The sequence below is a fragment of the Mesoplodon bidens genome (genome assembly GCF_964165515.1).
Source record: "Mesoplodon bidens genome assembly, chromosome: 18".
NCBI lineage: Eukaryota > Metazoa > Chordata > Mammalia > Artiodactyla > Ziphiidae > Mesoplodon > Mesoplodon bidens.
The window spans coordinates 1,645,153-1,660,902 of record NC_138175.1 but is presented as its reverse complement, the minus strand read 5'-3'; the positions used below and the strand labels follow the sequence as shown (position 1 = coordinate 1,660,902).

Here is a 15,750-nt window from a genome sequence, read left to right as displayed (position 1 = left end):
TCACCCGTAGCCGGCCAGGAAGCCCAGGCTGGGCGGGCTGACCTTGTCGCTGAAGATGACCATGGGCAGCAGGTTGCAGTCAGCCTGGCAGTCCTGCAGCTCGATGACCCACCACTCGAGGAAGCCAGCTGCCCCCGCGCCCACGCGCTCCCTGCGCAACTGGATACGCACGCCAAGATAGTCGTCCTCCTCGTCTGGGTCGGAACCAGGAGGCGTCAGGCCACTGCCCTGTCTGGGGCCGAGGCCACGGCCTGCACCCCCGCCCTGGCCCCCCTGCCCCACTCACTGGGCTGCAGCTGCTTCACGGGGTTGGCTTCAGGCCCGTTGGGGGCACGGATGTACTTGGGGAAGAGGTGGGGGATGATCCTGCGGGGAGGAGGCCGGCAGGTCAGGCCCAGCCCAGCCCTCCCGCAGCCCCCCGGCCCCCCCGGCCCCACTCACACGGACTGGTCTGAGGTGCCCTCCAGCAGGCTGGCCAGCTGCCTCCGGGCGGTGCTGTTGGGGGCCAGGCCCAGGGTGTGCTTCTCGTTGGTGTACTCCACTGTGCCGCCCTTGGCCAGGTCCCTAGGACAGCACGAGGTGTGACCCCCCCCCCCCACGGGCATGCTCCCTGCCAGCCCGGCCCCTCCCGTCCCGGGACGCACCTCTGGAAGTTCCAGGTGAAGCGCAGGGTGATCTCAGCGGTGCCGTTGTACAGCTCCCGCTTCATCTGCGTCCGGCTGGGCGGGCTGATGCGCCAAAGCGCCCCGGAGCTCCCCTCAATCTGCGCCGTGACGATATCCTCGGGGCCGTACTGGCTGATGAACTGCATGGCCAGCTGGGTGGAGGGTGGCACCTCAGCGGGGCACAGCCAGGCCCCCTCCCGTCCCGGCGCCTGCGTTTGGGGGCACTCACTGGGTGGGGGTCAAACTGCTTGGACAACTCCTCGTAGGCCTGGTGCGTGAAGGGCACGATGGATGGCTGCTGGGCGCTCATGGTGAACAGGGGCTGGCGGCGGGGACACGGTGGGGACACGGTGACGCGACGCTATGGGAGCGCCCCCGCCCCAGTCCACCGGCAGCCACGGGAGGGCAAGCGCGCCTCCCAGGCAGGGGGCTGCTCACCTCGTAGCCACCCAGCTTGAGGGTGACGGTGACGTCAGTGGGCTGGTTGACGACGCCGACCACGGAGCGCACGAGGGACATGAAGAGCAGCGGGAACCAGATGATGGCCACGAGGAACAGGATGATGAGGCCGCCCATGCCGTACTTGACGATCTTCTTCTTCTTCTGCCCCTTGGGCTGTGGGTATTTCTGGGGGTGGGGGACGCGGGGCAGCACAGGTCACCCAGTGCGGCTCTGTGCCGAGCCGAGCAGCCTGCCTCCCTGCTCTGGCGGCGAGCGCCGCGGTCTCGGGCTCCCCTGCGGCCCCACGAAGTCGAGCCCTGACTGAGCATTGAAACTGAAGCCGTGGCGTTGAAGATAGTGGGGGCTGGGGAGTGAGCCCAGAGCCAGAAACAGCCCCTTCCCGTGTGACCCTGCAGAGAGGCAGCTGGACGCCCACGTGCCGAAGAGTCACGTTGGGCCCTTAAACCCTCGGCAAAAGTGAACTCGAACCTAAGACCTAAAACGGTAAAAGCCTTCGGCAAAGCTCTCTGAGGATCTGGTGTTCGGAATACACACAGAACTCTCACAACGCTAGAAAACCACCCAAGTAAAAGCCGGCAAAAAATGTGAGTGGACGTCTCTCCAAAGGTGATGCACGAGTGACCGACAAGCACAGGAAAAGATGCTCGACATTATTAGTCACCAGGAAATGAAAGCAGAACCGCGGTGAGACACCGCCTCACCCCTACCAGGACTGGCGAGATCAGACAGTAAGTAACACATGGGCAGGCAGGATGGCGCCCCCGCCAGGCAACACCCACGTGGCTCCTCGGAAGGGGAGCCTGGAGCCCCCAGAGGCAGAGTTCCACGCCTAGGTGTGCACCCAGGAGAAAAGGGGCCTGTGGCCACAGTTCTGGACGTGAATGGCCATGGGCGTTTTTTAGGACACCCAAAAGGCTTATTACGGTGGAATACTACTCAGCCCCAAAATGAAATGAAACCGTGACATGGCTGCATGGATAAACCTAGGCCGTGTCATTGCTGAGAGAAGCCAGTCACGGAAGGCCACGTGTCCCATGATTGCACGTAAATGGCACCACAGGAACAGGCACATCCGTGTAGAAGACAAATGGGCCAGGGGATGGGGACTGACTGCTAGTGGGAATGGGGCTTCTCTCTGGATGGTGGGCACTATCTTAAATTGACTTTGCTGACAGCTGCGTAAGTCTGAATAGACTAGAAACCACCAAACTGGAGGTGTGTGAATTTTATCAATAAAACTGCTTAAAAAAAGTGCACAAAAACCCAATTAACATTTTAGTGCCCACACCATGACCTGTGCTAGTGAACCAGGGCCCAAGAAGCCAGGCCTCTCCTGCCCGGCGTCTGCTCAGGCCCCTCTGTGGTTGGCCACCCTGACACGGCCACATCATTGTCCCCTCGAAGAAGCCCCTTCTGGCCTCCAGGAAGTTTTTAGGACGATGCTCTCTGGACTCATGTTTCGTGGGCTGTGAACCCCAGGGGGAACCCCAGTGGGCAGTGACCAGTGTCCCCTGCTACCCCCGCCTCGGGGCCCGGGCACCTTTTCTGTCTCTCGGCTACACTTGATGATGAAGATGTTGGCGTAGACGTCCTCCACGCACATCCAGCTGGACAGGGACAGCGTGGTGTCCGTCCACACCCAGTCCATCACAGCCCGCAGCTCCACCAGGAATGGCACCAGCCGGAACCTGCCGGAGGCCGGGGCGCCATCAGGAGGGCCGGTGGGGAGGGCAGCCCTGCCGCAGGCACCCAGGCCCGCCACACTCACCCCTGGAAGAGGAAGAGGTTCAGGTGGTTGTACTTCTTGGTAAGGAAGTTGCCGAGGATGCGGGTGGGGTAGCCGCAGCGGATCTGGTAGGCAGACAGGGCGAAGTAGATGCACTTGACGAAGTACCACAGCTGGGCCACCGCGTTCTGGCTGAACATCCTGGATGGGACAGGCAGCGGGTCAGGGTGCCTGTTGAGGCCGGAGCTCCAAGGGCCCCGCCCCAAACCTGCTTCTGCCAGGCGCCAGAAGGAATGTGTGTCCAGGCAGGGCCCAAACCCCGGCACCTACCGCTCGGTGACAGCAGGCAGGATGAAGAACATCCAGAGGTGCACGGCCAGCACCAGCGCAACCTGGAAGGCCAGCTTGCCCAGCACGGTCTTGCGCAGGTAGAGGGCGCGGTCCACGACCATGGTGCCAAACTGGATCAGCAGCATGACCAGGAAGGCCTCCGGCACCTGGTCATCCGACAGGGAGGACGCGATGTCCGTGGCCGCCGAGTGCTTCTGTGGCCGGGGGAGCAGAGGTCAGGGGTGTGGCGGCAGCTGCGGGGCTCTCCTCGCGGGGGCCCTGAGACCCAACTCACCCCGAAGGCCCAGAATCCGAAGATGATGATGATGAAGTCGACGACATCGGCCAGGAACATGAGGGCGTAGACGTCGGTGGCCGCGCGGTACTTAGTGTGCAGGATATCGTGGAAGAAGCGCCGCACAGGCCGGTACATGCTCCGGGCCCTGCAGGCGAGCGGCCTCAGTCCGGGCCCCACTCCTCCCACCCACCCTGGCCTGGGCGCTCCCGGCTCCCAGCCGGGTCACTCACAGGGACAGGCAGAAGCTCTGCAGCCGGAGCCCCAGGGCCCTCACTCTTTCGCAGGGACGGCTCCGCCTCTTCTCGCTCTCTGTAGCCGCCGCCTCCGCTCCCACCTCGTCCTCCGCTCCCACCTCGTCGTCCTCGCCTTCTGTGGGGGAGCGGCCGCTGCTGACGGAGCCCACGGCACGGGGCTGGGGCCAGCTCAGACTCCTGACCATCCCGAGACCCCCCAGGGGCTGCTACTGCCCCGCCTCACAGACCAGACTGAGTGCAGGGACCCCCCCCCTCCACTGAGGGTCACCAGCAGTGGCCGTCAGGGACGCGGCTGGGGCAGTGGCTCCACCAGGTGGGCCGCAACAGCTGTGTGTGGCCGGGCCCTCGTACCAGTGGCTGCCCGTCCTCTGGGTTCTGTGCTCTCCTTCCTCCGCTTCCTGAGACGCAGGCTGACGCGCCTCTCATCCTGGGGCTCTGGGGGCCCGTCCTTTGCTTCCACCGGGATGTCGTCCTCAGTGGGGGCCCTGGCCGCCCCTGGCTCCCCCTGGGGTCCCAGCACGGCCGGCTCCTCCTCAGCCCCCTCGTCCTTCCCACTATCCCTGTCATGCTCCTTCGAGAGAGGGTCCTCGTCGTGGTCCCAGAGGCCGTAGCACTGTGGAGGGAAGTGCGGGGCTGGTGAGGAGGCCGGCGTGGCCGCACTGGGCAGCACACGGAGCGGGCGAGGGGGCCAGGCCCACGTTGGGCCTCGCGGCATCCGGCCCTGCCTCTCGGAGCAAGGTGGCTGGGCGTGCAGGTGACCGTGTGTGCTGTGTGCCTACATGTGTGTGCGCGTGAGAGGTGGCTGCCCTGCAGTGGGGCGCGGGCGCTCACCAGCAGCTGGGCGCGGTGGAAGAAGAGTACCATGAGCTGCAGGAGGTCGTACTTGATGTAGCTGTCGCTCTTCTCCAGGCCCAGAATGCGCGGCGGGAAGTAGGGCTTGTTTTCATAGCGCCGCAGCACGGCGTGGCTGTTCCACGGGAAGAAGCCAAACTGGAACAGGTACTTGGCGACCACCGTGACCTGCAGGCGAGAGGGCTCAGTGGGGCGCCAGCCCCCGACCCCCACCCCCACTGCCAGCAGGCGATGCCCACCTCGGTGAAGACGATGGCCGTCATCCAGAAGCGCTTGCTGGGCCGTGGGATGGACAGCATGGCCCACAGGAAGACCAGCACGGGCAGCACCAGGGAGGCGGCCGAGGCGGTGACCATGTGGTTGAGGGTGATGACAAAGTAGCAGAGCAGCTCCGAGTGGGCGGCCACACACTGGTACACGGCCTCCAACAGCCGCAGTGCACGGCCCTGTCCCGCCGCGAACAGTTCGGCCTCCTCCAGCTCCGGGATGTGCAGGCACCTGCGGGGGGACCAGGCTCAGAGCCTCTAGGGCCACCAGGTGGGCCTGGGCCCCGCCGTACACCCCCTCCCCGCGCACCTGTCCAGGAGCAGCTCGCTGGCTGTGCGCGTTCTGGTGCGGCCGCCGGCGGGAAGCTCCCGGGAGCCGTGCAGGGAAGCCCCGGGCTCGGTGACCATCTCCTCGCTGCTGCTGTGGGCGTTGTAGCTGGTGCTCAGGGGGCTGCTGATGTCCTCGGTCACACTGCTCAGTGGCTCCTCCGCCCCCGGCCCGCTGCAGGAGGGGCGAGTCACAAGGCGGCCTGTGCACCCCTCAGGCTGTGGGGTGGGCCTGGAGGGCTTCGGGGTCTCGGTGGATGAGGACCCAGCCGGCTGCCTGCCCCTGTGCGGCAGCCCAGGTGCCGGGGCTGGACCTCACTCTGGGCCAAAGACAGGCCAGGCGGGGTGGGTCCCCGCTCCGGCCTGAGGCCCCAGACCCCTCTCCTACCTCGATGGTGTGCTCAGTGCATCACGGATCATCTCAGCCTCGCTGGCATACAGCTGGTCCAGCACGTCCCGGCGCACCTCTCCGCCCTGCAGGACAGCGAGGGGCTCAGGGCAGCCACGATGGGCGAGAAGGCGTGGGGGGTGCCCTCAGTGGGCGCAGTGTGGAGCGCAGGGGGCGGGGCGGCCCACTCACCCGGAGCAGCTCCTGCGTGAGCAGGTAGCGCTCAGCGCGCAGCACGTCGCTCATGGCGCGGTGGTGCCGCGTAAAGTCGTGCAGCCAGCGCGTCAGCCCGTCCACCAGCGCCTGGCCCAGCACCCACAGGAACTGCACGGTGCTCAGCACTCGCTGCATCACGTGGCTGCGGCCTGCGGCGAGGACGAGACATGCGGGCGCTGGAGGGACGGCTAGCGGGAGACCCCCAGCCCCCAGCCCTCGGGCCAACTCACCGGCCACCTCATCCTCCAGGCCCTCTGCCAGCTCTGCCTCCTGGCTTAGGTCACCGCCTGGGCACAGGGGTGCTGGTCAGCGCCTCGCAGCCCCACCTCCCTGCAACCCGCCAGCACCGGACTCACCCGTGGGCTCTGCCCGCCCCTGTCGCTGCTGGTGCAGCACGGTCTGGGCGTTGGTCACCCACGCCTGGTACGCCATCTGCAGGCCAGGGCCCTGGGTTAGCACGCGGCCTCCCCTGACCTTCTGATCCCATTAGCTGAGGAGGCCCAGCTGGGGGCCGTCAGCTCCCTGCGCCTGGGCAGGAAATGGGCCACGGAGCTCTGCGGGGAGGACAGGGCGGTGCGTGCAGCCCACCCAGCACATCGTGCTCGTCAGCACCAGGCCCCATGCTGAGAGCCAGGGGCCCAAAGATGGACAGGAGAATGTGTGTCCAGCACACACTGAGCCCGTCTGCAGGGCACAGTGGCCACCACAGGCCTGGGTGATCGGAGGGACACACAGCTGCCTGTGACCTGCACCCCCAGAGCCCGCTCTCCCACTCGACTGTGGGCGCAGGAGATCGGGGTGGGGCCGGCTAGGCGCCCTAGGCCTTGCGGGCGGCGTCCTGCTCATGCAGCCCTAGCCAGCCCAGGTGCTCACCTGGAAGGCGCTCTGTGCTGTCGGCCGGGCGTCCTCAGGCTGCAGCTCCTCCTCCTCCTCACTATCAGACTCAAACAGGAAGTAGTCCCCGGAGTGGATGACTGTGGGCGGGGGTCACTGAGAGCCGGCCGCCCCCACGGCTGGGTTCCGCACCTCCCTCCTCCTCCCCCGGACCCTCAAGTTCGTCTCCTTGGTTCAGGGTGGGTCCGGTAACAGCCTGGCCACGCTAGGTTCCCTCAGCAGCCTGTGACCCTGGGCCAAGGCCTGCACGCCACCCTCCCCCCACGGATGGCCACAGGGGCAGGGGGCAGTGAGCGGCAGGCTGGGGGACTGTGGCACGTGCACGGGATGGGACACGGGCGGGAGCGGTGGGATGGGACTAGGCTGGGTGAGGGGAATGCGTGTGGGCAGGGCGGAGCGGCAGCCAGGATCCAGGCTTCGGAGCCCGAGTGTTAGGAGGCAGGAGACAAACAGAGCCTGTTGTCGGGGACGTGGCCCGACGGCAGCGAGGCTCAGCACGAGGCCCGAGAGCCCGCACACAGGGCTCCTGAGGGTGCCGGCCAGGTCAGCCCGGGCACGCTCCACCTGTCCCAGGGGAGACAGCGGCCAAGGTGGCAGAGGCCTGCCTGGCGCATAGCAGCTCTGAGAGGGCAGCCAAGGCAGGCCAGGTGGGGGCAGTACCTGTGGCGTGGTCCAGCCAGGGCCGCCACCACTGTGGCCGTGGCGAGGAGGAGCCCCCTGGACTGCCGGGCCCTGTGGAGGGGCGGGGTGAGCGTGAGCCAGCGGGGAGCCCCCAGGGCAACAAAGGGGCCGGCCACGTGCGGTGCCATGGGCGGGGGACAGGACAGACCGCAAGTGCAGACAGTCACAGGCCGGCTACGTGGCCTGTGCGGACAGAGAGTGACCAAACAGCACAGGGTGGTCGGGCCGGAAGCCCCGTGGGATGTCACACGGCACAGATGCAGGAAGGCTCCACCAGGCGTGCACACATAGGGACGCAGGACCCGTCCACACTCACCTGGCTCCTGGCTGGGGTCCAGGGAGCCCTGAAGGTGGCTGCGGCTGGCCCGGCCCTGCCTGTGCTTCTCCTGCTTGGCCCGGATGCGCTCCATCCTGCAGGGCGGGAGGCGGCTCAGCACAAGGTGGGGCGGGGCCAGAGAGCCCGTGGCCCCACCCACACGGCACCTACTGTCTTTTCAGCTGGGCCAGCGACTTCTCCTCCGCCCTGCGGTGGAGCTCGATGGTCTTGAGGTTGGCAGCGTTGTAGAGGGCAAAGCCCCTGTGGGGCAGTGAGGGGGGTGGGGCATTAGTTCCGGCTCAGCCTAGTGTCCCAGGTCCTGCCCACTCACAGCAGCAGGGGCCCAGCCCAAGGAGCTCAACACCCGCTTGTCGCGTGCTGTTTCTGTGAGAGGGAGACCCTCCCGCAGCCTCCAGGGTTACGGGGTAGAAGATGGGGTGGGGGGATGGGAGAGCCGCTGGCCCATCAGCCAAAGCGCAGGGATGCGCCCTCAGGCCAGCGCGGTGGCCACAACCGGCCCAAAGTGCCAGCTGGTGGCAGAGCCGGGGCCAAGGCCACATACCACCGGGGTATTGAGACGGTCCTAGCGGGTTGTCTCCTTGGTTCTCCCTCTAGGGGACGGGTCACAGCATGGAGGGACAGCCCAGGGCGCAGCGGGGGGCCCACCTGGAGGCCTGCAGGGCAGTGGCGCGGAGCTCAGCCCGGACATGCAAGAAGTAGTAGCTGAGGAAGACGCGGCGCTGCAGCAGCAGGAACAGGAAGCAGACGCTGTCCCACAGGACGCCCGCCTCCTCCACAGGCAGCAGGCAGTCCTGGTCGCGGCCCAGCATCTCCTTGGCTGCGGATGGATGGCAGCCAGGTCAGGGTCCTGGAAGCTGCGTATGTCCCCATGCACCTTGGGGCCCCGCCGCCTGCCTCACCCACTCACGGTTGTAGTAGCCTTTGACCGTGCACACGAGGCTGAAAAGCTGGATGACCCAGCAGAAGCTGCTCTGCATCTGCTCCACGAAGACGCAGGACAGGAGCTGAAGGCGGGAGGAGGGTCAGCCTCAGCCCCCCCGGGCGGGGGCTGGGGGCTGGGGCTGGGGCCGGGCTCACCGAGAGCATGTTCTTGGAGATGATGACGGTGACGTTGTAGAGGATGAGGCAGTCCCACAGCACGAGGCAGGCGCGCGTGTCCTTCTGCTGCAGGCTGGTGCCAAACAGCAGCAGGTAGAAGCAAGCCAGCAGGTAGCCCAGACCGAAGATGCTGACGCGCGTGGCCCCCGTGACAAACACCAGCACCAGCACCAGCCAGAAGAGGTAGCGGAAGACGGCCACCTTCAGCATGTCGAGGTAGGACCTGCCGGGCGGAGCGTCACTCTGGGCCCCGGTCCCCACCGCCTCCGCCCAGGACCAGAGAAGCTGCCGGGAGGGAGGCCCCTCTGCTGCGGGGTCAGCATCCGCCCCTCATCCCGGCCACAGAGACACCCCTGGCAGCACGCGTCCTGGCTCAGTCCCACCCGAGCCCAGGCGCATCTGTTGGCCCTGGGAGCCCTGTGGCCTCTGCAACGCCCACCTGCAGTGGATGAAGTTGGGCACGGGGTTGGGCTCCCCCTGCGGCGGCTCCAGGCGGTCAGTGTTAATGCCTGCCATGTGCTGCCACTCCTCCGTGCGCTCGGCCAAGAACACCTGCCACTGCTGGGAGGCGCAGAGCAGCAGGAGGACGTCATCTGTGGGCACACGGGAGGCCACTGCCGCGCCACGCCCCGGGAAGCGCTGGCTGCGCAGAGGCCTGGCCCACGACGGGGGGTGGGGCACATCCTGCCCGGCACTGCCCTCACCCCCCAGGCCCTGGGTGGAAGCGTGCATGCGTGTTTACAGCGGCATCTACACACAGCGTGGATGTGCATGCGGATGTTGGGGAACACGCCCGTGTACACGTTCTGCATGTGTACACGTTGTGCACGTGTACACGCGGGGGTCTACATGCACCACACAGGTGTCAGGAAATGAGGCCAACGTGAGCCTGACTGCACACCACGTGGCATCAGTCTGTGCACACCTGAGTCCTCCCCCACATCCATACCTGTGTGCACACCCACGCCCACCTGTGTCCACACCTGCGCCCACACCGTGTGGCAGGGAGTGCACACGTGAGGTGGGCCCGTGGGACCAGGCACACTCACGGAACACGCCCCCGCAGGGAACTGTAGGACTGGACCAGCCGGCAAGGCCTGGATGATGCAGCCCTCCCTGGCCGGAGAGGAGGGTCGGCGCCTGCCTGCCACCTATCCCGCGGGAACCTGCACAGCTTCCTGCATGGCCAGCAGTGCCACATGTGCATGAGGGGCCCCAGGGGACTCACTGATGAGGTTGGTGGCATTGGGGGCACTGAAGAAGTCAGGCAGGTACAGCCACCTGATCAGGGCAGAGTTCACGGGGACAGCCCGGCTCCAGCGCCACGGGTAGTCTGTGGGAAGAGGGTACACGTCACCCACCATCCCAACCCGTCCCCGGCGTCCCCGGGAGTCGCTTGGACACCCACTGCCACCCAGAGTCTCAAAGCACACAGGACCAGCGAGCCCAGTTCTCACGGACGTGTGCCCCAGGCGCCAGTGGCTGGGGAGGGGGTACATGGGCAGATGGGCAGGGCACAGCCCCGTGTGTGGGCCACAGTCGATGTGGACCCGAATGAGGCTTCATTGCGCACCTGTCGGAATGGCTAAAATAAAACCATGTGGATGCCAAGTGCTGGCGTAGAGGTGAAGGGGCGGGACCACCCTGGGTGGTCATCCCAGAGAACTGAAGACCATGGCCACACAAATGCCTGTGCACCACCAAACGCACGAACGTCCGCGGCAACTTATCCCCGACATCCCAGACCTGGAAACGGCCCAGTGCCATCCAAGGGGGGAAAGGTCAAGCCAACTCTGGTGCACCCAACCCGAGGAAAACTGCCCAGCCCAGCAATGAACGTGAGCAAAGCGTCATCCAGGCCACAGCCCAATGCACCTTAACTGCATCTCATGAGAGAAGCCAGACTCCTAGGTTACACCACCCAAAGGCAAACCATAGGGATGGCGACCACGGTGGTCGCTGGGGATGGGTGGGGGGCAGGGACCTGGGACCTGGGGACAGACACAGCTTTACACGTTGGTCAGCACCACAGAGTGAATTCTACTACATGATTGGGGGAGCCCGAGACGGCGCGCAGACTGACAGGTGACCTAATTGGACAGCGCGTGTATAACGCGCCTCCCGGGAGGGGCCGGGAAGAAAGCTGCCCTAAGTAACTGCAAACGGTGTCTTGACGGAAGAAAGACACTGTCCACCAAGACGGAGGAACAGTGACACCGCATAGCAACACGCACACCCGGGGCCCAGGTCTTGGTCTCTGAATTTCACCCTCCAGAGAAAGGAACCAGGCTCCGGGGGCGGGGCGGCTCCCGAGGTAGCAGCTCCCGGTGGAGCCAAGACTGAGGACGTGTCCCAGGGCCACCGCCGGGACGGTGAGGACAGCACCAGGCACAGGCATGCAGCAGAGGCCTGGGGACACGCGCCCGGAGTCTCTCTACAGAGAAGTGAACAGCTGCTGCACGGATCAGCGGGGGGAAGGGACCGCTCTTCTTCACAGATGATGCCAGTCAATCACCACAGGAGACAGAAAATCACTGAGAAAACCAAACGGCCCCCGCGGGCGGATCCACCGAGCGCGCTGAAACCAGTGGGCGAGAGTTTACACGGAGACAAGACCCCTGCCGGGTCCTAACCTCGCCCTGCAAGTGAGCACGCGACAGTGACGAGCAGCGGCGAGCCTGGCGGAAAAGGGGCGTCTCCCGCGATGAGACACCCCAGCCCCGGCGTGACGCACTGACACGGGCAAGTCACGGTTGTGGTTTTCTTGCCCAAAGTGCTTAACCTGGTCTAAGGAAGAAACACCCGTCGATGCTGGGTTGAGGGGTGTTCTACAAACGACCGCTTCCCGTTCACCCCCATCTCAAGGTGATGAAAGACAAAGGAGCACAAGGAGCCGGCCCAGGGGGCCTGCATGGGGGGGCCACGGACAGAGAGCGGTGGGGGCCCCTGGGGACAGCCATGCGGCCCGTGGTTCCGGCCATGGTTGGTGGCCTGGCGCCCATTTTGGTTCTTAACTTTGGTTGCTGTGCTGGGTCACTTCAGAGGCTGACGTTCGCATCGGGGAAACTGGGCAAAGGACGTTTAGGAACTCTGCTACTCTTCAGCCAAAACTCAGAGACTGTAACCCAAAAGGGGCCCTTCACGGGGCAGGGGCCTGGCTTCCAAAAATACTGAGGAGGACATCAAAGTGCCTGCCTGGAGGGCTCCAGGGCACCTCTGAGATGCTCTGAACGTAAACAGGAACACAGGATGGATTACAAAGCGTTCAGACAGAACCCTGCACCCGCTGACAAGACAACAGGAAACAGAGCGGGGAGGGAGAGAGATCAAAGCTCCTCCTCGCAGAGAAGCCAAATAACAAACGTACCAGGAATAAGAGAAATCGAAAATGTCCATTTCATGAAGTCCCGCCAACGGCAGGGAGAGTCAGCAGACATGGACACACGGGGCAGAGTGCCTGTCCCCTGACAGGGTGGGCTGGGGGCCCCCAACGCCCTGATGGCCACTTGACTCCCCATCATGGACCATCCCTGCCCAAGCATTCACCGGTGTCTAAGCACTGGGGCACAACCCACAAAACCAAGTTCAGGGCTTTCTGTAAGCCCCCTGGCCTGACCCTGGAAAGGTCACAAGAGACAGAGGCTGGGACAGTCTTGACCAAAGGCGATGGGAGAAGAGGACGGCCCAGCACTCCCGTCAGCTCCTGGTCAAAGCCAACAGCTACCAGGGACATGGCCCTGAGGACGAGGCTGCTGAGTATGGATGGCGCATCAGACCGGGGCATCATCCAGGGATGGGTGGCCGTGCGTGGTCACCATCCTGAACACAGAGGGTCCCCGCCCTGGGTGTACTGAGCGTGGAGCCCAGACTGACTCCCATTTGCCTGGAAAGAGCGTACAGCTGCTCCTTAGACTATTCTCCCAACCTCTCCGGTTGTTTGAAAGTTTTCAAAATAGAACGTTGGGCAAAAAGAAAGCAGAACATTGGGGAGACCAGCGAGGGTCTCAAGGGCCAGCGTGGCTGCAGCCCACAGGGTCCACGCACGGGGAGGAGGGGCTGAGGCCACTCCGGGGGCTGGGATGCCCAGGTTGGGTGCAGCCACCCACGCCCAACGCACCCCGTGCCCACCCCAGCCCGCAGGCCACCCTGCTCACCGATGCACAGGGCAGGGGGGATGCCCAGGCACAGCAGGTACTGGTAGAGCAGGAAGAGTGCCAGGAAGAGGCAGTAGTGGGGCCAGAGGCGGGCGATGGCCTCGCGGCGCCGGCGGGTGAGGACGGCCACCAGCCAGCAGCCGTGCAGGATGACCGTGAAGTTCATGCGCTGCCCGATCACGTTCACGGCCATCAGGAAGCAGATCTGGGGGTGGCACAGCGGGACAAGGTGACCAGGAATGGGGACACAGTGAGCCGGCGGGGGGAGCCCTCCTGGCTCTGCCTCTGGGCAGCCTCGGGCGGTAGGGCTTGTGCCCAGGGTAGGGGGCAGTGGCCCAGGCTCACGACGGCCCAGGCCACCCTCCTGGAGGGATGGAGAGGCTGGACACGTCTCCACGGTGGGGGAAACCAAGGCAGGGGCACCGTGGTGGAGTCGAGATGGAGCCCGTCTCCAGCTGGGGCCCCAGCCCCCTGCCCGCACTCTGCAGGCCCCTCTCCAAGCAAGGCCAACTCGGCTGGAGGACCTGGCACCCTCGGTGGTCCCCCCTCCCCCCGCCCTGGGCCTACCCATTGCAGAAGACCCCACAGAGGGTGGCCATGACCCCCAGTAGCTCAGCCCTGCCCAGAGAGGGGGCGAGGATTGACGCCCGCCTCACCTCCAGCCCGAATTTGTAGAAGAAGAAGTTGACGAAGTACTTGAGGCAGCTGGGCAGGTCACGGTCCAGCCGCTGGCGGGTGCCGTCGGCGCAGACGGCCTGGGCCGGCAGCGGAGCCAGCTGGTGCCGGCGGCGGTGGTAGTCCTGGCACCGGTACACCATGGCCTCAAACACCAGCAGCAGCAGGATCTGCAGGTGGTTCTGGGGGGTGTGGGCAGTCAGGACCCGCCCACCCCTGGCTTCACCACCCCACCTGGCCCACCTGCCCCGCACTCACTTGGATGTAGCCCAGGTTCGGGAAGCCCTTCCGCACCCCAAACCAGTTGGCGGGGTCGATGGGTCCCCGGTACAGCAAGGACTCGCGGATCTCCGTCTTCTGCAGGTTCGTGCTGTTGGGAAAGGGCTGGGGGAGGGGCGGCATCAGCACCTGCTACCCGCCAGGAACCAGACACTGACCCCAGGGACCGCCAGCCCCGCATGACACTCCCGCTGCAGCCACGGCTCCGATGGGTCTGGGCCAGAGCACAGCTGTCCCCAACCCGGGACATGGGGCGCTGTCAGCCTCCAACCCACCTCAGTGGGGAAGGGGACATGGTGTTTGGGGACAGGAAAGCCACCAGCAGGGGCTGGGAGAGTGAAGAGAAGCCTACGGGTGGGCTTCCCTGAGCAGCCCCGCGCTTCCCTCCAGTGGACGTCGGGCCTCTGTGCCCCTCACACCAGGACCTGTACTTCCGTGAGGAAGTCAGCTGGGTTGGGACACATCTCTGAACCCAGATGTCTCGACCTGGGGAGTGGAGCCTCCGCAGGAAGCCCAGGCCCCAGGGACAGGCCCTCTGCATCCGTCCCTCCACCCGAGCTGGAGCAGCGGCCGTACCTCGGTGCAGTTGCTGGCGTACTCGTGGGGGCTGACAACCTTGAGCTGGTACAGCATCTTGCACACGATGATGATACAGGTCCACACAGTGGCCAGGCAGGAGGCCATGGGCCGGAAGCGGGGGTAGGGCAGGGCGAAGGCCCAGAGCACGACCAGCAGGAAGTTCAGCACCGACACCTGTGGGCGGGCGGGCGGTGGCTGCGGGCCGTGGCAGGCAGAGCTACGCCCTCCCCGTGGGCCCGCGATCGCAGCCATGTGCCGGTACCTGCTCCAGGGAGGCCAGTGAGAGTGCCTGAGCGTGCCCACACTCACCTCCTTCAGGGCCGCCCACACTCACCTCCTTCAGGGCCACCCACACGGTGTACAGGGCCACCAGCTTGAAGACGTGCAGCTCTAGCAGGCGCCGCGTGAGCACTTGCGCGCGGGTGAGGACATCCGAGAAGCCGGTAGCCAGGTCCAGTAGCCGCTCAGCCACCAGGCCCCACTTGCTGGCTGGAGGGTTGGGGAGCCAGTAAGGAAGTGGGGACGGGGCCTCTGTGGCCTGGGCCGTCCCGTCCGGTGTACTGACGGGGCTCCAGGGCTCAGGGTCCGGGCACCTTGAGCTTACCCTCCGGGACCTGTATGGCCTGGTGGGGGCCAGCCACGCCCAGCCCCTTGTCTCTGGGTGCCGCCTCCTCTTCATCTTGCTGCAGCAGGGGGGTCCCGCTCACCGTGTCCTGCCTGGGACAGGGCCCCGAAGTGTCCTTCCCACCCGCGTTCCTGGGGTCCCTGCAGCCCCGCCCATTCCTGCCTCCCCAGGGACAAGAGAAGCCCTACCTGCCATCCCACCCCAGCACTGGGACCCCTGTGCTGCAGCCAGCAGGTGGGAGAGTGGGGCCCGGCCTGACATCGTGATCCCCGCGGGTCGGAGAAAACATCCAGTACCTGAGGCCCCGGCATCTGCAGGCAGCGGCCGAGGCCTCAACCCTGTTCCGAGTCTCCCGCCCTAACCGTACAGCCTCCATTCCCGCCCGAGACTGGCCTTCCCCTGTGTGGACTCAGGGCGCACCTGTGAGCCCAGCACAGGGTGCGGGCGCTGGGCGTGGGGTGGTGCTCGGGGTCGGTGAGCTGCATGAAGGGCCTGTGGAAGTAGTGCAGCTGCAGGATGCAGGCGAGCAGGAAGAAACCAGGGACCAGGATGCTGGAGAAGAGCTCAGACACGCTGAACTGCTCCAGGCCCAGGTCCCCCAGCCTGTGTGGGAGGGGGTGTCAGTACCGGCAGCGCGGCAGCCG

General features: G+C 65.6%; 1 protein-coding gene across 1 annotated transcript in view; it reads right to left on the bottom strand.

Moving 5' to 3' along the window:
• Positions 1–15,750, bottom strand: part of PIEZO1 (piezo type mechanosensitive ion channel component 1 (Er blood group)) — a 53,579-nt gene that overhangs the window by 510 nt on the left and 37,319 nt on the right. Inside the window, exons 16-50 of the mRNA XM_081217725.1 lie at positions 15,527–15,709; positions 15,086–15,198; positions 14,816–14,970; positions 14,479–14,655; positions 13,882–14,007; positions 13,605–13,805; positions 12,949–13,153; positions 10,023–10,127; positions 9,234–9,387; positions 8,774–9,017; positions 8,604–8,700; positions 8,342–8,513; positions 7,847–7,936; positions 7,676–7,770; positions 7,339–7,410; positions 6,658–6,758; positions 6,141–6,216; positions 6,015–6,071; positions 5,761–5,933; positions 5,569–5,654; positions 5,164–5,355; positions 4,827–5,085; positions 4,567–4,755; positions 4,087–4,348; positions 3,712–3,850; positions 3,479–3,626; positions 3,184–3,398; positions 2,896–3,054; positions 2,668–2,815; positions 1,104–1,292; positions 895–987; positions 645–817; positions 442–564; positions 287–366; positions 5–194 (exon numbers count right to left, since the gene is read on the bottom strand). Coding sequence (XP_081073851.1) covers positions 5–194; positions 287–366; positions 442–564; positions 645–817; positions 895–987; positions 1,104–1,292; positions 2,668–2,815; positions 2,896–3,054; positions 3,184–3,398; positions 3,479–3,626; positions 3,712–3,850; positions 4,087–4,348; positions 4,567–4,755; positions 4,827–5,085; positions 5,164–5,355; positions 5,569–5,654; positions 5,761–5,933; positions 6,015–6,071; positions 6,141–6,216; positions 6,658–6,758; positions 7,339–7,410; positions 7,676–7,770; positions 7,847–7,936; positions 8,342–8,513; positions 8,604–8,700; positions 8,774–9,017; positions 9,234–9,387; positions 10,023–10,127; positions 12,949–13,153; positions 13,605–13,805; positions 13,882–14,007; positions 14,479–14,655; positions 14,816–14,970; positions 15,086–15,198; positions 15,527–15,709 — 5,241 coding nt within the window. The remainder of the gene's footprint in view (positions 1–4; positions 195–286; positions 367–441; positions 565–644; positions 818–894; positions 988–1,103; positions 1,293–2,667; positions 2,816–2,895; positions 3,055–3,183; positions 3,399–3,478; positions 3,627–3,711; positions 3,851–4,086; positions 4,349–4,566; positions 4,756–4,826; positions 5,086–5,163; positions 5,356–5,568; positions 5,655–5,760; positions 5,934–6,014; positions 6,072–6,140; positions 6,217–6,657; positions 6,759–7,338; positions 7,411–7,675; positions 7,771–7,846; positions 7,937–8,341; positions 8,514–8,603; positions 8,701–8,773; positions 9,018–9,233; positions 9,388–10,022; positions 10,128–12,948; positions 13,154–13,604; positions 13,806–13,881; positions 14,008–14,478; positions 14,656–14,815; positions 14,971–15,085; positions 15,199–15,526; positions 15,710–15,750) is intronic.